The sequence below is a fragment of the Balaenoptera physalus genome (assembly GCF_965194825.1).
Source record: "Balaenoptera physalus genome assembly, chromosome: 9".
NCBI lineage: Eukaryota > Metazoa > Chordata > Mammalia > Artiodactyla > Balaenopteridae > Balaenoptera > Balaenoptera physalus.
This window is the reverse complement of record NC_138888.1, coordinates 49,386,587-49,406,979: the sequence shown is the minus strand read 5'-3', so window position 1 is coordinate 49,406,979 and position 20,393 is coordinate 49,386,587. Positions and strand designations below refer to the sequence as shown.

The window sequence follows — 20,393 nt, the reverse complement described above, 5'->3', positions numbered from 1 at the left end:
TCCTGCCAATGCAGGGAACACGGGTTCAAGCCCTGGTCTGGGAAGATCCCACATGCCACAGAGCAACTAAGCCCGTGTGCCACAACTACTGAGCCTATGAGCCACAACTACCGAAGCCTGCACACCTAGAGCCTGTGCTCCGCAACAAACAGAAGCCACCGCAATGAGAAGCCCGGACACTGCAATGAAGAGTAGCCCCTGCTCTCACAACTAGAGAAAGCCCATGCATAGCAACAAAGACCCAATGCAGCCAAAAATAAATTGATTAATTAATTTAAAAAAGAAATTCCCTCTCTCAGAAAAACAAAGTTTTAACTAAATATCTGTTGATCACAGTGCTACCTGTAATAATAAGAAGTTACAACCTAAGCATCAATCAACAAAGTAAACTAGTTAAACAAATAATGGCACATCTATATGGAGAAAGTCATTTAAAACGTAGAACAGTGACTTTCTGAGGAAAGAAGGTCAGAAAACAGACTTTTAACCCAAACCCTCAAGAATAACTGCATATAATTGATGCTATTATTGATGGAAGGTTTGTATATGGGAATGGTATAGATTTTCTTGAAAAGAAAACCACTGCTGAAAAAGAACATTTAATGAATTGAGACAATATCCATTATATATCGTTAAACAGAAAACACAAGTTACCAAAAATCATGCAGAATATGATCACATTCTTGAGAAAAGCATATATTTGCTCAGAAAAACATGTATTTTTATACTACACCATTCAGTGTTCATCTATGAATTATTTGAATCCTTTTGCTTATCTTTATTTTTTTCCAGCTTTGAGAATTATATAAATTTATATAAATTTAAGGTGTACAATGTGATGATTTATGTGTATATACTGATTATCACAATAGGGTAGTTAACACATCCATCATCTCAGAGTTAACAATTTGTGTGTGTGTACTTATCTTTGTTTAATTTTTCTTAAACATGTTCTATTTATAAGAAGAAAATTTTAATTAAAAAAAAATAAGACTCTCCTCTTTCATTTATTTTCTTTATTTTGAAGGCTTAAAAGTAAAACAGCCCATCATGGAATCCATTTTTCTTTCCTAATGTAATAAAGTTTCTTATAACAATTAATTGTAGATGGGGGAAAAAAATTCTATCTTCCTGCTGAACCTAATATGGTTAATCCTCATTTTCAAAACTACAAGGTGACTATAATTTTTACTCAATACCTACCCTTTTTATTTGCTAATTTAAGCCTCAGGGAAATTTACTGTGGAAAACCCCTTATATTTTTGGAGAAAAAATAAACCAATACTTTGGTGGGGACTTTTATATTCCTCATAGCGACCACATGAGATGGTAATTTATCATCATATAAATTTTACAGGTGGAGAAACTGAGATTCAGATATATTTTACCAAAATACCACAGCTAGAGAGTATCAGCCCAGATTTGAAATAAGAGTTTCCAATTCCAAGGTTTCCTTATACCACAGTTGTATCTTTATATCTTTATATCTTTATCTTTAATTGAGAATCAGAAGTAAAAATCCCTCTCTGAGAAAGGAAAATTCAAGTGGTTCTTTAAGAAGGAATAAACTTTATTTAAATCATTTGAACCCAAAAGTACTTTGTTTATTTAAAGGCCTTTGTGACTGGAAAATGTCTTTCTGATAAAGGCACTGAATTTACAACCTCAATAAACTGGACCCAAAAGCTTAGTCAGTTGGTGTGGAGCAAGGGTCATATGTAAAATTTAATATGTCTAACTCCTGTTCTCTTACAAGCACCAAATTTCTCTGTTGTGTTTTCCTTTCATTTGTACAAAAAAGATAAGGACCCCCATAATGCAATATGGCTTTATTTAAAAGCCCATCTTTACCCATCTAAATTTTAAACCTTTATATTTATACGGATTTAAAGGTCTACAAAATTTGTATTGGTTAATTATGTAAAGTCTTTACATAGTGTGAGAGACAGTGATACTTCATTAACTGTATTTATCATTAAGCACTTTGGTAATAACTAAGTTTTGTAAAAAATAAGACAAAAGGCCCAAAACAGAGGCACTTATGCTAAGCCCCACACTAACAAACCGAGACTTAATTACAATTTTGCCCCCCCAACCCAGAAATGGAATCTTAAACTAGTCAATCAGGAATCACTTGATCAGCACTAGTTAGGTAATCTGCCTGAGAGACCCCTGCCATCCCCTAAAGGAAAGCGACCCTGCCATAACCAATCTGCTTACTTGCCTAGTATAACGTCCTTGTTCCTGCTCCCTTCTGCTTATAGAAGTCTTTCATTTTGTACAGCTCCTTAGAGCTCCTTTCTGTTAAGATTGAATGCTGCCCAATTCATGAATCATTGAATAAATCCAATAAGATTTTTAAAATATACACAATTGAATTTTGTTTTTAAACAAGTTTGGTGGCAGTGATGGGATCCAAAGGAGACTTCTGATAACTTCATGGATGAGAAACACAGGCATTGGTACTGTGAACCCTTTGAGTTCTGTGTCTTTCCAAGAGCCATCGGTAAGCTCCTCTTGGTTCTGAGCTCTTTTCTCTTTGTGTTGAGCTCCCAATCTAATTGGCTTCCCAGTCCAAGGCTTGGAGGGTCAGCTTGAGCTGCCAGACAGTTCCACCTGGAACCCGAGTCCCTAGCCCTTGGTTAGTCCACAGTGCCCATTTGTTGGGATCTACTGGTTCAGTCCAAAATTCTACTTTAGGAACTACCGACAGTTGCACTTAGGAACATCTAAGGCCTTCTCTTGGCAAGTCCACAATACCATCTATTTGGTTACTGCTGGTGTCCACAGTTCCATTTCCTTGGTTACTGTTGGTTTCTGTTACTATGCACATGAGGTAAAGGAATAATAGATCTACTGTGAATGGGAATCTCAGAAGCCAAAGTGACAACACTGATGGGTACAGGTCAGGTACTTAAAAGTTGTTAAGAGGGCTTCCCTGGTGGCGCAGTGGTTGAGAATCTGCCTGCTAATGCAGGGGACACGGGTTCGAGCCCTGGTCTGGAAGGATCCCACATGCCGTGGAGCAACTAGGCCCGTGAGCCACAACTACTGAGCCTGCGCTCCGCAACAAGAGAGGCCACGATAGTGAGAGGCCCACGCACCGCGATGAAGAGTGGCCCCCGCTTGCCACAAATAGAGAAAGCCCTCACACAGAAACGAAGACCCAACACATCCAAAAATAAATAAATAAAGATACCTCTCCATTTAAAAAAATAAAAAAAATAAATAAAAATTAAAAAAAAAAAAAAAAGTTGTTAAGAGTACTCACTGCTCTAAGACACCCATGCTAGAATAAGTTGGTCATGGAACAGGTTAGATTAACACTAGGTCACCCACCAACCTCAAGAAAATTTCTGTGCAACAAGATACACTGTAAAACATCACAAAATCCCCAACCAAGCAGCACATCCCTCTTAGGTATTAATTTGCTCCGAGAGACCCAAAGTATAGGTAAAGAAATAGGATCCTCAAGTTTCAAAGGACTGAGCACATCACCTTCTGATACAACTGCTTATTTTAATTCTAAGAACTATGGTCCTGCAAGCTGTTGATATCTACAAAAATGGCAAAATCTTACTAAGACAACCTAGAATTATAATGGTCATTAAGGGGAACATTCCAACTAAACAAGATCAATCATTTAAAAAGTGCAGTTGAAAGCAAGGACTCCAAAGCAAACGAACAGAATGGGATACCTATTTTAATTAACATGCAGAAGCTTCCAAAGGGCTTCAAGATTCTAAAATAGCTTCATTGAGGGGACTTCCCTGGTGGTCCAGTGGCTAAGACTCCATGCTCCCAATGCAGGAAGCCCCGGGTTCAATCCCTGGTCAGGGAACTAGATCCCACATGCCGCAACTAAGGAGCTTGCAGGCCACAACTAAAAGATCCCACGTGCCGCAACTAAAGATCCTGCAGGCCACAACTAAGACCCGACACAGCCAAATAAACAAATACATAAATGAATAAATATTTTAAAATAAATAAGTAAAACAGCTTCATTGAAAGACTTACAGTAAAATGCTAATGAAAAATTAAAGACACAAGAGGTACCTAAAACAAGACTACAAGACTTACATGACTCCTACTACTCCCCTCTATCCTACTTTACTTGAGCACTCATTCTACTAATCCTCTGTCTGAATCATCTTTCCACTCTGAAGAGACTACAAGACCATAAACAAAAGTCTCCCCATTAGTGGCCTTACAGACACCCCCATATTTACCCTCAAAGGTGGGCCCCCATGTGGGCCTCTCTCAGGGTTGACAAGATCCTGGGGGATTTTCTGGTTATTCCTTTAAACATCCAATGGGAAACTAAAATTAAAATTAATGGAAAACCTTGCCAAATTCTGGTAGATACCAAAGGTACACTCTCTACTTTAACCCCCACTCTGAAGTCTGCAGATGGGATCCTGGGGAAATCGTCAGAACCTGGCAAAGGATGAGAATCTTACCAGAGTCAGCTCTCCTGAATATATGCTTGTAGTGCCAGAGAGAGAAAGGTAAAATTTCATGTTGTCCCTTCCTTTCCAAATCCACACCCACTGGTTATTAATCCGTTCTCTCCTAGAGACACCTATTGCCTTCTTGTGTGTCTCTTTTTTGTCCTGAGAATTGTCTAAGTCTTTCTTTCTTTCTTCTGGGTATCTTTGAGAGTGACTCAGGCTCTTGAAAAGGTAGTATATTTTGCATCCTCTTTGGAGATGCCTCTTGAGTCCAAGGGGTTGTCCAACACTGCCAGGAATATTTACTGTTAGTCCCAATTGAAACCTGATAAGATATTTGAAAGGATTTTTTTAAAGTAGCTCTGTGGTCAGAAGTTGGCCAAATTGTAAGCTGATATTCAAAGCCTGACAGGAACTTTCTTTTAGGCCTTCTCCCCTAAGCTGAAACGAAAGGAAACTATGTCCACAGAGTGGGGAAAACTACTCCAAAGACAAATAGGTCTAGATCTAGAACACAGGAATCTTTTGATTTCTATCTTAGTTGAAGATCTTCTCCCTGACATAAAGAAGCAAACTGAAAATAATGCAGTCAGATGGGAGGGTCAGCCCTTTGAAGTCATTTTGGTTGCAACTCAATTCTTCAAGAAATTAAAAATAACTGTCCTCATCTTATAAATGCAGCTCTAGAAGAAATTCAAAACCTACCTATCCTTTTTAACCAATCCCAAAACCTCCCCTATTCATCTCAAAAGGTTTATAGGTATTATTAACATTCTGGCCTTAGGAAACAAAAGTCCTTCTAGGAGGAACGTTCATTCTTTCTCTGTGCCTTCAAGATATAAATGTTCTGCCTGGTCTTCTCTAGAAACTGAAGGCCCTGTCTTTGAAATGCGAACTTCAGGGAGGTAGTTCTTATCAGAAGGAAAGAAAAAAAGGGGGTGAAATGTTATCTGGAAACTAGGCGAATGAAAAATCGTTAAGTGTCTTCTCCACAAATATTAGTGAAAAATTTAAGCATCTGAGCAGGTAACCTTAACTTATTCCATCTGCCAGAAACACAATTTGGACCCAACTGTTCTTTTATAATCTACTGATTTTTGCATTATCATACCTATCTCATAGCTAAAATGTTGGAACGGAAGCTACAAGATCTGCTTGCAGTCTGAATGTTTATGAATGTCCATGCGTGTATGTTATAGATGGGTGATATTTTCCTACCTTCAGATGATATTGCTAAAATTAATTTGTAAAAAGCTCTATTTAATTGGCTTAAAAACAAACAAGTGCTATGTAAATCAAGTATGCGTTCAGAAATTTAAAAACCCACTTTTTTCAAGTTCATGTGATCTAGAATAAATCTTTAGTAAATAAAAGCCAGTGTAAGTTTGTTGGTTTAATTAAAACAGGCAAGTCCTTAGAGTTATCAACATTAAATATAAAACTTACTCTACAAAGGTACCAAAAGTCAAGCTCATGTTATCTGTTACAGAATTTGTCAGCAAGAAAGGTAACTTAAGATGATAGTTAGCTGTTAATGTCTCATGAAATTCTCATGAGTAATCTAAACTTAATTGTTAAGAACAAGTGACATAAATAGATGTAAGTTTGTAAATAAACTTCAACAATAATTGTGCTTTATGGTATATGTACTTAAAAATAGTTTCCAAAATCTTTTCGGTAACTAACACATTGTAAAGCAACTATACTTCAATAAAAATTAATAAAAATAAATAAATAAATAAAAATCTCTTTGGTTACTTGAAACCTTAAAGATATACTGAGATAAGTTAAATGATGGATATTCATTGAATATCTAGACTATTTCCAAATAAGATAAAATACTAAAACATTAGCTACTGAACACAGGTTTACCAACTTTGGGCTTCCTTTCACAGAGGAACTAAAAATATTTGGGTCTTTTATTAAAAATGTTTTGTGTCACACTGTAAAATTTAATATGAGGAGGAATATGCTTAATTAAGAAATTACGAAATGTATTCATAAATTTGCCAGTAACAGTTCACAATTGTTTACTTCTTAATTTTCACTGGAAATCAGGTTTTTAAGGATTAAAAATTCTAATATAAGTAATTAAAATGACTAGAAATAATAAGGGAAACATCTCTGTATGCAAGGAAAGTAGGATGTGTGCTTTCAAAAAGAAAATGTATGAGAAAAGGAGATATATTTTGGTTAAAAGAAGGTAATGTTGTCCTAAAGTATAGATGGTTATTTCAGAATGGGAAAGAAAAGAAAAAGGGACAAATAATGGACACAAAAAGTTGAGGAGAGAGGGAGACAGACAAAGAGGGAGAGAGAACAGGGATCTTGTGTGGTCAAACTGGCTAAAAATTGAATTATAACAGTTTAAAAATAAGCTTTAATACCTATACTGTACTTATATTTAAAACTAAAACTTAATTTTCTTTCATCTGCTAAAAAGAGAAAGCTTCATTGGACTAATGTTCTGCTCTTGATAAGCTACTGTGAAAGGTTTCCGTTTTTAAGTAATCTGCCTAGAAAGTAACAATTTTGTGTTTTATCAAAATAATTTCCTGTGCTTCGTGTTATCTTTATCACCAGGTCTTTGATTACTTGAAAAAACCCAGTTTTCTCAATATTAAAGTTTTTCTCAGAACTATGTAGTCTTCTGTATTTGCCTAAAATCCTTAATTGTCACTTTGATTAAATGGATAATTAATTATTGTTTCATAATGATCTGTGATCTTTTTTAGTCAAGTGTTCAAAACCTTTTGATATTTTGACAAACTTCCCAATATTGAATTCTAAATGAAGTCTTTCTGACCTCCAACTGACTTTGGGATTTTCCAGAGGGCCCCTGGATCATCTCAAAAAAATTTGTTCTCTCTCCTCATAAAAAGAGAGATATTAAACTAGTTAGGCTTACTTGATATGTTAAATTACATGGGAAGCACTGTCAAGTAAGAAGTAATGCTAAACTTTGTATCAATATAAGTGTTCTAGAAATTGTATGAAATTCCTAGAAACCTGATATGCCCTGGTAGAATAGTATTAGTCGTAAGATTATAGTTCTAATTATAATCTTAAAATGTTTTGTGTCACAGAAATAACCAAATTTCCTTGTCAATAATGAACTCTCATCAGATCTTCAGCAATGGACATTTTAAAGTCTTTTGTCATTTACAGACAGTTATTGTTTTACTCTGATGCTTTTGCAAAAGTGAGACTCATGGAAAAGACCCTACCAAGAACTCTTTACCACTGACACCGCTGTAAATTATAAGGTGTCAAACCTTGGGTACATATTTTACAACTGAAGAAGGTTCCACCTGACACCTTGTCCTGTGCAAATGCTGGAGGCTTCGAAATCAAAATGACTAGGGAATGAAGTAGCCAACATCTATGTAGACTGCTTCCTCCTAAAATGTCAGATCAGGAAAGTTTCTTTCCATTCCTCCTTCCCTCTCTGACCATCCTTTTCCTAATTCTTACACTATGAAGGTATTTATGATTCTTTTGTACACTTTTCACCATGCTCTGGACTGGAAATAAAATGCCATTGTCTACATACCCCAGGCCACTGCAATCCAACTTCCAAATGACTGTTGAATTTGCCATGATTCTGGTGATCCTATAGTTCTGCCTGTCACAAAATTCTCCCTGACGTCCAATGCCTCACTTTCTTGGAACATACTCAGTCCCCCTCTATCATGTCATACTCCCTAAATCTGGGGGTCTATTTCCCTGTCTCTGGTTAACCCCCCCTTTATAAAGAGCCTAAATACAGGGAAACCTGTATTTAGGCTCTTTACAAAGAAGGGGACACAAGGGAAGGTAACCAGAATAAAACTGCCTGTGTGGTCTACAGAAACCTTAAATTTTAAATTATCAGGAGGCATACATGATTCAAATTCACTTCCTTTGGCAGATCCCTTCTCCCTTGGCTAGGAGTAAGTGCAAATGAGGCTACGATCAAGAACCTCTCCTTAACTGTTAAAGATACTGCAGAAACTACTGCTAAAGCAACAGCTGCCCAACAAAAATCTCTAGACTCTCTGGCCAGGTTGTTCTTGATAACAGAATAACCCTTGATTATCTTTTAACTGAGCAAGGAGCTATCTATGACATGGCCAAACACCACTTACTGGACTTGGATTGACACTTCCGGGAAAATTGAGACCCAGCTACATTAGATCACTAAACAAGCCAGTTGTCTTAAGAAAGTTACTTATTTAATAGAGTCTTTCTTTGACTTACTTGATTCTGATTGGTTTGGGTCTTGGGGACCATGGGTCTGAAGTACACTCCAGACATTGGGAATTATCCTGCTTATATAAATAACTATAGTAGTCTCTGTGGAGCACTGTATTCTCTCAAAAGTTTTAAATACATGTTTGCAGCCACTACCAGCAAGTAAATGATCTCCTCAGCTAAGACTAGAATGTCAGAAAAGGAACAAAGAGGGAATTCCCTGGTGGTCCAGTGGTTAGGACTCCACACTTTCACTGCTGAGGGCCTGGGTTCAATCCCTGGTCAGGGAACTAAGATCCCACAAGCCGCAAGGCACGGCCAAGGGAAAAAAAAGTGTTAGTCTTTGCTAACTGACATTTCTAATGGTCCCTTTCCCCTTTCAGCAATCCCTTATACTAGTGCATCTGCCTATCCTGACTGACCTCTGTTGTGCCCTTCTTGATAGCTGTTTGGGTAAGAAAATTTTTAAAGAATTATAACCAGCTTTTACAAATTTAGGAAAATGTGAACCAGAGATTTTGTTTCAATCCTTCCAACTATATTATAAACACAGGGGCCTCAAATTTGCAGCTAGCACAGCATCAGACACAAAGTAGAATTCAATAAGTTATTATATTGATTATAATTCCCTATACATTGATAAGTAAAATATAATTTCTCTGAGTGAAAACAGAAAATGTTCCCATTGTCTTGGTCTAGCACTCAGATTATAAGAAAAATAAGAAGGAAAAGCTAAAAATAGCAAAAAGAACCAAAAAATCACTGAAGAACTGCTTATTATGGTGAAACGTTAGAAACAACCTAAATATAAACAGGGAATTTATTTATTTTATTAAAACAATGCCTTGTTGAATTCAGGCAGACCCCTGAATCCAGTTCGTGCTGAATAAAAGAATAGCAACCCCCACTGAAGACCAAATTGGTAATCTAGAAAATTAAATAAAAGAAATCGTCCAGAATGTAGATGGGAAGGAGTTGAAAATTCTGAGAATGAATTTAAGAGACAGGGAATATAGTGCATAAAAGGTCAACATTTCTTAATAAGCATACCTGAAGAAGAGAACAAAAGAGGCAACAGAAGAAGAACTAAATAACAGGAGATAAAAATTGCCCTAAACCAAAGACAAAAGAAAGGGCCCACTTAAAAGATCCATAAGAAACTGGCAGGATTGGAAAAGGGAAGTGACGGCATGAAGGTAGGAGGAATGCTACTAAAGCTATTGAATACCACCTTTTAACTTTTGAAGTTGAAGTTATGTTCATAGATCATCTATTCAAAAAATAAATAGTGTGTAAAAGACACAAGAAACAAAGCTAGATAAATGAAGGGAAAAAAAAAAAAAAAAGACTTACACTTTCAAGGCAGACTTTGGTGAAACTTTAGAATGCATGGATCAAGTGAAAACTCCTAAGAGTTCCAGAGAGGGAAAAAAACACGTTTCCAGAAAGAAACTTCCCATGAGCAACAAGAAATGCCAGAAGCCATGAAGCAACAGCTTTGGGTTCTGAGAAAAAAATATTCTTAATATAGAATTCTATATTCAGCCCAACTATCAATCAAGTATGAGGACAAAAAACACTATCAGACATGCAAGAACTCAGAAAATCTATACACCCCATATGAAAAAGCTACTTAACAACATATCCTCAACTAACCAACAGCAACAAAAAAGAATCCAAGAAAAACCAACCATGGGATATAAAGAAAAACTGCTAGCTGAGTATGACCCAGAAGACTTGAAAAAAGGGCAAAATAAAGAAGATCCATTGGACATTAATACCTGGAGGACTGTTTCAAGCAGCACTTATTTGGTACACAAGCCTACATTTCCTTCTCTACGGGTCTCAATATACTAATTCATTCAGCAATAAGTAATTTCATACTCATAATATTTTAAAGCTGCTGAATGGTTTCCACTGTTCACTTTTTTAAATCAATCCATAGACAAAAAGCTATGGATAAACTAGAAAGCTATAAAAATTATACTCTAAAAATCAGGAGATGGAGAAAAAGAACAGGAAAAAAATTTGTTACTTCCCTTAACATTCACATGAGGAAGACCACAGATAATATCTGAATCGACAAACCAAGAAAAAGAAATTTAAGTTTATAGTTTAAAGTCATAAAAGTATTCACCACAAAAAAATTTAAATAACAAAGGTAATAAATTTGAAGGTTGAGATGGGAAAAAGGAAAACAGGGGATAGTGAAATCTCACAAAATTGCTCAGCTTTTCTGATGGAAAGACAACAGAAACTGCCTAAAGTTGATAAATCATGACAGAATTATACATATGCTACTTAAAGTTATAATGATAAGCAGCAGCAAAACTTAAAACGGAAACAGTTAACACTGGTTATCTCTGAGAAGTGAAGGCGGCTTGGGAGTGGACAGTGAGAAGGAAATACTGTTGGGAGTTTTTTAATCATGTGCAACTATTAATTTATTTATTTATCTATCTATCTATTTATTTATTTATGGCTGCATTGGGTCTTCATTGCTGCACGCAGGCTTTCTCTAGTTTTGGCGAGCAGGGGCTACTCTTCATTGCGGTGGCTTCTCTTGTGGCGGAGCACGGGCTCTGGGAGCACAGGCTTCAGTAGTTGTGGCACGATGGCTCAGTAGTTGTGGCTCGCGGGCTCTAGAGTGCAGGCTCATTAGTTGTAGCGCACGGACTTAGTTGCTCTGCGGCATGTGGTCTCTTCCCAGACCAGGGATCGAACCTATGTCCCCTGCCTTGGCAGGCGGATTCTTAACCACTGTGCCACCAGGGAAGTCCAATTTGATAAATATTAATAGCATAAAAATAAAAATAGTTCCACTTTGATACAAATATACTATAAAGATGAAAAGATTGCTGAGAACTTAGTTAATAGAACTTTGGTTTTTTAAATTACACAAGCTCAAATTACATATAAATTTCCAGAAGAAAGGAAGGTCACAAACAGTTTTTTAATTTGCACCAAAATCCAAAACAATAGGATTCACTCAGGTTCAAGTCACTCTTAAAATGCAAATATAATTAGGGACTTCCCTGGTGCCGCAGTGGTTAAGAATCCGCCTGCCAATACAGGGGACACGGGTTCAATCCCTGGTCCGGGAAGATCCCACATGCCGCGGAGCAACTAAGCCCATGTGCCACAACTACTGAGCCTGCGCTCTAGAACCCGCGAGCTACAACTACTAAGCCCGCATGTCACAACTACTGAAGCCTGCATGCCTAGAAATCATGCTCTGCAACAAGAGAAGCCACCGCAGTGAGAAGCCCACGCACCGCAAGGAAGAGTAGCCCCCGCTCGCTGCAACTAGAGAAAGCCCGCACACAGCAACAAAGACCCAATGCAGCCAAAAATAAGTTACTTAATTAATTTTTTAAAAATGCAAATATAATTGTAAAAGGGAAAGGGGAAAAGGAAACTAACTTCTGTAAAAAGCAACAATAGTTTGTGCCTCAAACTGCTTAGGTCTCTCACCAATGAGCTTATTTAACAATCATAACTGAAATAACCTTTCTACAGAAAGATGCAACTAACCCACCTATGAAGCCAAAGTTTTACCTTATTTTTCCAGCAGCCATAGACTTACCTTTCTGTCCAAATGTAAATATCTATAGATATCTGCAAAAGTTTGCCATGACAGGGCTTTGGTCTGTGATCACAGAACAAAACAAAGTTAGCTGGCCTACCTGGTAATTAAATCCATATGCTGACCACATTCATCTTAGTAACTGAGATCAACCACAAAGTCTCACTGAAATAATATTTTTAAATAGAAAATATACAAGTTCAAAGCCTCTGTAAGGAGGGTATATTTTTCCTTTAGAAAGGCTGACTCTATTAGAAATTAAAGATATTTTATAAGGACATAAATTATTTGAGGACTTTACAGGTTATTTCTCTTTGATCCATCACCCACTTCTGTATAAGAACTCACACCCTCAATAAAAAACTACTGCTGCACGCTTGTATCTTGAATTACATCCTGTCCTCTCTCTCGAGATTCTCTTTTATCCTGCACAATGCATGCTCAAAATGGCTATTACAGGAAGTGTTGGACTATCAGCTATTTATAAATGGACAAAAATCTTTAAATAGCTCTGTTAGCTACCTCTTTATGGTTCTAGACCTTAAAAACGACCTGTTTTCAAGGAAATAGTCATGCTGGTAATTCAAAATGTTCAAAGTGTCCTTTAATTTTGGAATCCAAAGCTGCACTAAATTATATAGTCACAATATCACAAGATAACAAACAAGGTGATCTTTAAAAACACATTAGTCGAATACTCTTAGTCTAATCATTTACCACCAAGAAAATTCCAAATTGCAATATATTGCCTTCAAGCCTTCTATATTGATGTCTAACCCACCCTATACTACTTCAGAATTTTGCAAAACACACAATTTAACATCACATATTAACTTTTTATCCAGTATATCCAGTTCAAAAATACAGTACACAAAAGTAAAAATTCTTAATTCATCAATATTGACATCCATTGTACTAAAAAAAAAAACGCTTTCCATTGATCTACTTTTTTCCTATCTAAAACTGACATGGTCTTTCCCATGCTGCTAAAACAGTAACTTGCATTTCCTATGCAAACTAATAATTTAGAACTCATTTTGTATGTATTAATAATTATTATTTTTAAAGCCTTACATTTCTCTTCCTTATTCTCAGCCCTCCTGTCTCCAGTCTTTAGAGATTTATATCGGGTACATCACCATATTTGCAGATCATTTCAAGGCATTACTTCCAAAAGTAAGCAGCTTTTAGAAACTTAACTTACAGCGATACTAATATGCACAAAATACTGTACCTACTAAGGATATTCACCACAGTGTACTAGCAAAAGACTGGAGACAGCCTAAATGTCCATCAAGAGGGATAGTTAAATAAATTATGTAAGTCAATACAATGTAATATAATGAAACTATTATAAGGAACTAGGCATCTCTGTACATAAGATATGTAATGATCTTCAAGGTTATATACAAGGTTAAAAAATATACAGCAGGAACAGTACAGCACACTACCATTTATCATTAAACACACACACCCCTGAGAAAATCTCTCTAAAAAGGAAAACCAAGAATGGTTGCCTCTAGAAAGGGAAAAGGGTGACTGGGAAAGGGAAGGCTTACAGTACATTGTATAATCTTTTTTTTTTTTTTTTGCCATTGAAGTATTTATTGAAGCATCAGAATACTCGGAACAAACACATTGAATGTATCACAAATTACAGATTTCGCAAAACATGGAGGGTGGCAACCAGATTATATAAGCTTTTTTATGCACACACATTTACTACTTACTAAACACATATGCTCTTTTTGTAAAATGAAATACTTTTTTTTCAAAAGTAATCAAATATCCTTGACTGATTCCATTCACAAATTGATAGCTTTTCAGTTCAAGTATTAGTTTGCTTTATCAAACTATTTCAGCCTCAAATTTTCTATTACTTGAAAGAAAAAATACAAACTTTCCTATTTCATTTGTCCACACCATCATTTATACATTTTTATTAAAAGGTCACTTCATGGATTTATGAATTGTGTTGCTAAGCCACTTGTTCCAAAAAACTCTAAACCTGAGAAGTCCAATATCATAGCTACTAGCCAGTTTCTCGGTCACACTAACTGCATTTCTTGAGCCACATGTGGCTAGTGGCTGCCATACTGGACAGCACAGATGCATTTTCATCATTGCAGAAAGTCCTACTGGACATCACTGCTCTAGACTAAGGGCTGGCAAACTAAAGCCTGTGAGCCAAATACAGCCCACCACCTTTTTTTTTTTTTTTCCTCCTGGAACACATTCTAATTTGTATTCATTTATACATTGTCTGTGGATACTTTGGCACTACTATGACAGATTCAAGTAATTGTGACATAGATGGTAGGTATGGCCCACAAAACCTTAAATATTTCGTTTCTGCCTCTTTCCAGAAAAAGTTTGTCAGCCAGTGCTCTAGACAATCAGATTTCATTGAAAAGAACATTCCCCTGGGCCCCAAAAACAAAGTTTTGAAGGCTTGCAGTGCATAAAGAACCAATTAAACAAGCTGATGTCCACTTGATTTACTAAGTGATAAAAGTATTTAGTTTTTTTAACATGAATCCATAATACCAAAAAATTTCCTAAAATATGTTTGAATGCTGACGTTTTCTAAGCATCTCTATAACATCGCTAGTAAGAGCACAGAGACAGATTACTACAGTCTAGCAATTTTAGAAGAACTGGCCTAAGAGGAAAAAAAAGTGCTTAATAATTCAAAAAATTACCCATGTTACTTATCAAACTATTAAAAGAAATGTATCAACTGTCTTGGAAAGCAGCACATTATTTCTTACAGAAAAAATTACACTAGACCTAGTTAATGTTACATATTTACATTGAACTGCTTATCTCATGTAGCATCCCCATATTTCAGGCTTTCAAAACAATTACTGAAAACACCAGTTAAGTATGTTTACCAGAACAGAAAAAATATATATATGTTTTCCAATTTAGGGCATTTTTTTAAAAATTTAATACAATTTTTGAGTGTGCTTACATACCCAACCCTGTACAAGTTGCTGGAAACAGGATGATGATGATCCGTTTGTAGTTAATAGTTTATGGCGCAGACTAGTGTCACAGCGATATTATACACATAAGACCAAGAAGGGCAGAAGCACAGATAATGAGTACACTGGGTAACTAAGGGAAGACTTCTAGAAGAAAAGCTATCTGAACTGGGTATTGAAGTGGGAGCAGGAGTTTCCCAGGTTTGTGGGAGGGGGAAGGAAGAGAGAGGAATGGCAGACCAACACCATTCTGGTTTGAGTGCAGAAAAAGAAAATGAGACATGAAAAGGACTTAGCAAATCTTAGGAAAAAAATGAGCAGTTGAATGCTACAGAAGCATATGGCTTGAACACACTGGGAAAAAAGGAGGGAGGTGGTGGCAGGCGTAAAGGCTGTAAAGACTAAAGACTTTAAGATCCAAATGCAAATGGCTTTACATGCCAAACTAGGGAATTAAGATCTGATGTAACCGTATGAGCCACAGAGAATCTACAGCTTTACAAGAAGAGATATGACATGATTGATTTTATTTTGTAACACTGGCAGCAACTTGGATCTTGGACTACAGTGAGGCAAGACTAATGGCAGAGACCAATTCGGCTATTATGCAAATCAGAGATGATGGCCAAAAGTAATGAGACTGAAGATGAAGAGAAACCAGATGAAGAGAAGCAACTGCATGTGGTAGAATCTCCAGGCCTGAACTCCTACGTTTTTAAAATGCCCCTCATATGTGATACTTTCCCTTTTCCATATTTTTCGGTACAGATGTAGTATCCTTTGCATGGAAGAAGTTTATACAATAAGATTGCCAAAAGTGGAAGCAATGTGGTCTTTTTTGTTTTTTCTCCCAAGGTATTAGAAGGGAAAACACATTAGGAAATACAAGAGCTCAAGAGTCAAGAGATCTGGATTACAGGCTTGTCTTTGCCAAGACTATGGGCATGACGACTTCTAAAAGCTCTGGTTTTCTAATTTGTAAAAAGAAGAAATTAGACTAGATGATCTGAAACTCTTGAAAGCTCTAAAATACTATGATCATAGCGATACATCTTTAATCTTTGGGAGATCTCCAAAAAGATGCAAATACAATTACCTATTTTAACTACGAACAAAATGTGAAAAACCCGTTAAAAACATACTACATTTATTGTGAAGGATTCATGACAGACATTAAGACGTAGTTACCAACTACTTCTCATCTGAAACCCTAAGGCAAAACTGAAACTCAGTAAGATAACTCTGTCAGCCATTTCACTTTCAATTACTATATTTCAAAATAACTCCAAAAAGCAGCATTCTTTTATTGGAGTGGTTCAAAAGACTAAACGAATGTTGCAAAGTTCAATGGTAGTATTGTTGGGTACAACAGTTTTCAGACATAATACTAGTCTATGGAATCATGTTTGCCTGAACCTCTTATTCACAAAAGAACTTTTTAACAATATTCCTTTATCAATCAAAACAAGAAGTGTTTCAAACTTGATAAATATGGTCTTGAGGTTTGTAACCATACTGTTATGTGACTTTTTCCTAATGCTGAAAACTGTATTACAAATTCTTGCTCATAAAAAGTCTAGAAATATTCTAAACTGGTTTCTCTTCAAAAATAACTTCTAAGCCTGATTTTTTTTAAAAAAAAAAAAAGGATAGTTGGGTCAAAAGACCCCCTTCCTTCAAAACAAAAAGATAAAACAAATAACATTTTTATTAAAGGTGAAAAACCCAGATGTAAATCTTGCATTTCCAGTCCATTATAAATTTATGTAGCATAATTAATACAGCCTAAGTTAAAGTCATATTTCAAGGGAAACAACATTCTAAGGTTCTGTAAACTATAGTATTAAACTATAAGCAGAGGCTTTTCTAATGATGTTTTATGTTACATTACTTCTTCCAGTGTTTCTTCTAGAGACCTGAACAATTTTGGGGTTATATGCCACATTACATACACCAGAATAGTTCCTCTTTAAGGTACTCACGTGATTTCTCTCTTGCTCCCTAAAATAGCATTATACATCTTTCTGAGTTAACCAAAATAAATTCTGGAAAGAGCTATACTGTAATTTACCATGATCAGAGTGTAAAATCCTTTACTATGCGAATCTGTATCAGCTTAGAACCATCACTAAAAACTTTCTGTTCTTTCAAATCGCCGGTATCAATGAACATAAAACTAATCCTGCTACCAACCCACAAGAAATGTGGGTGTTTACTATAAAGCCTTAAATCTCAACTAGACTCTTGGTCCAAGAAAAAGAACCTTTATACCGATTTTTCTTACATGTAATTTAGTGATTTAAAGTAATGCTTTCAGATCCTGAAAGTTTTTTTTAAAAGCATGTATTTTGAAGATATACAAACTGATCTTACTCTACTAAAGAAGCTTTATTAATTCTAATTAAACAAATTTCACTCAAGAAGGAAGTGTATTCAAATCAAGAATTTTATTAGAGGGGAAAATATTCAAAAAGAACAAATATAAGCGGGAATTAAATTATCTGTTCTTTGTTGTAGCCCATGCTATTCAAATATAATTCAGAAGCAGAATTTAACTTTTCTTAAAAGCTGCTTGCTAAAAAAAAAAAGCTTTTTTTAAAAACAAAATTAAAATACATTTTTAAAATTCCAGTCCAAATATATTATAAAGTTAGCATGAGGAGTATGAAAAACAGCACCTCTGATTTGTTTTGTAATGCTAGTGCCGAAATAGGAAAGCTAGATGTGCTTTCCCCAAATATATCTGATAAGATTCTCACAGGAACACCAGTATAACAAGTAGAGTGGATATTCCAAAAACAAAACACAAGTTAATTACAGTACTTCACATTCCAAGACACTCATCCAAGGACACCTGGCAATTAACTAAGGAATTATGAGAAAAGTTTACAAACAACTGAGTACTATGGGGCCCGTCCACTTACAAGAGAAAAAATTATTTGCAATAATAATAATCCTTTACACTTGTAAAGTACCTTGTAGTTTTCACCATACTTTATGATAAAGGTTTATAAAGTTGTGCTTGCTCCTTCCCTGTATAAAATTAGCAAGCGCGCGCACGCGCGCGCGCACACATACACAAACCCCCCTACCTGCTTTGATCCTAGAGTTCATCAATCAACCCAGAGAGTGTGCAGAACGATAAGAAGCACTTCAGGTCTTACTAATGTCACTGTGGCTGATATTCAGTTCATTCAGAAATGTTTCGCTACGATCCTAAAAACTCTCATCCACATAGTTTGATCGTCTTTAAAGTTTAAGCGGGATAGGCAGATGTTCCCGGGCTCCCCAACTCCGGGGAAGGGGAACTCCTGCCAGGATGGGCCCTGAGGTGACGAATGGTTTTAACCCACCCTTCGCAGGCAGAGAACTGGTTCCACCTGTCCTGGAGTACGAGCCGTGTGCCCTCCAGTACGAAGGATAGGCATTCTCAATACAACGTCCAGCTCTCCTCCTACGAGAACAATCAGTAAGGGCTTCCTAAGGGGTTCCTACGATTCTCCCTCAACTCCCAGGAAAACAAAGGTTCAGGCCCAGCTCTGTGTTACTCGAATTCCTTTCTGGATAATCTAGGTGCCCCATAAACCTCAGCACGCAGTCATTTGGCAGAGGATGGAATGGAGGACCTAAGAATACCCAAGGTGCGGGGAAATGAGTTACCAGAGCGAACTCTGAAGTTCTGCGAGCAAAACGCGGTTAATCTCTCAGAAGGTCCTACATTCGAGGAAAGGTGCGGAATTGAGAACATGAGAAATCGAAATCGGAGGCAGGCGAAGCGGCGTGGAGAAGTGGCCGGGTATACGACTGGGATTGAGGGACTGCGCGGAGGGGCCATCGGGTTGGCTGGCCCCAAGGGCGAAGGTGCCCAACAGCTCAGACCCGTGAGGCTGGCGACGACCCAGACGCACGGCAGTCCGACGGACTCCTCGGCTAGGTTTCAAACCGCCGCCCCCGGGAGGCGCTCAGCCGATTGGAAGTTCCACCACGACCGTCACCAGCCCAAGGCCGGAGCGGCAACTCCTCGGCGGAGCTCTCCCAGCCCTCCGCGTCTCCCCTGGAGACCAGACACCCACAAACTCCACCTCCCACCGAGGTCCCAACTCGAGTCCCGCCGCCAGCTCCATGCACGCGGAGGGCGCCCCGCAGGACCGGACCTACGCCCCCCGACCGGGCTGCGCCGCGGGAGTTCGAGGGGTGCGACGGGGCCGCGCGGGGGGCGAGCAGAACCCACGTCCCTCAGAGTCTGCCCCGGGACGCGGCCCCGCGACCACCTCCGCTTCGCCCCCCGGGCACGGCCCGACCCGGCTCCGACCCACCCATCCCGCGCGGTCTCGGGCAGAGCTAGGACCCGAGCAAGCCTACTCCCCCCGCCCCTGCTCTTACCCATCTTTTCGCCTCGCCTTGTAGACGTGCCCGTAGGTGCCGCGTCCCACTTTGCACCCTTCGTACTCAAACAAATCCTCCACCCGCTCCCGCTCCGCCGCCAGCTTCGTCTTGAAATCATAATCCATTGTCTGCTTTCCCCATAGAGGCACCGGAACGCGGGGGCCGCCGCCGCTCAGTCCCTCCTCCTCCTCCCCCCGCGACCGCCGCTCCACTTCTCGGGCCACCTCTCGGGCGCGCGCGCGCGTCGCCCGCCGCCCCGCGATCCGCCTTCAGCAAGGGACTCCTCGGCGGCCGCGGCAACCACCTCCTCCACCTCCTCCTCCTCCGCGGCAGCGGCGGCGGCGGCTCCCGCAGGAACCCCCAGTCCCGCCTCCCCCCTTCATTTCCTTGTTTTGGAACCTGGTGGGCCGCGCCGCGGCTTCCTCGAGCTCATTAACGAACCAGCCCGCCCGCCCCGAGATCGCGGAGACTCCTGGGAAATGTAGTTCCTCAGGCCTCAGGAAAGGTTTGAGTTTTGCGGCTGAAGGAAATACAACTCCCAGGCTGCCGTGGGCCACTACAGCCCCACCTTCACAAGGCGTGCACGCCTGCGCACTGAGACCGCCCCCCTCAGGTAGCGTTGGACTACCACCAGTTCTTGTGAAGGTAGAAAGCTCAAAGTTGCGGTGTGCTTTCTGCGAGTCTGTGGGAGCTGGTGGAAAGACGGCGCTTCTTCTGGTGCAAGGAAGGTACTCTATTATAATTGCCCCC

General features: G+C 38.4%; 1 protein-coding gene across 6 annotated transcripts in view; it reads right to left on the bottom strand.

Moving 5' to 3' along the window:
* The window catches only part of CDK19 (cyclin dependent kinase 19), a 182,624-nt gene extending 162,713 nt beyond the window's left edge, over nt 1–19,911 (bottom strand). For 3 of the 6 annotated variants that reach the window (XR_014267520.1, XR_014267521.1, XM_082475291.1), the window contains exon 1: nt 19,641–19,904. Coding sequence is in view for 4 of the 6 variants with exons in the window: in XM_082475291.1 (XP_082331417.1) it covers nt 19,641–19,768 (128 nt within the window). In the remaining 2 variants the exon portion in view is untranslated. Of the gene's footprint in view, nt 1–19,640 lie in introns of all 6 variants that reach the window. The other 3 variants (XM_082475293.1, XM_082475292.1, XM_082475290.1) reach the window with 2 other exon arrangements.
* Between the last annotated feature and the right edge of the window lie 482 nt (nt 19,912–20,393).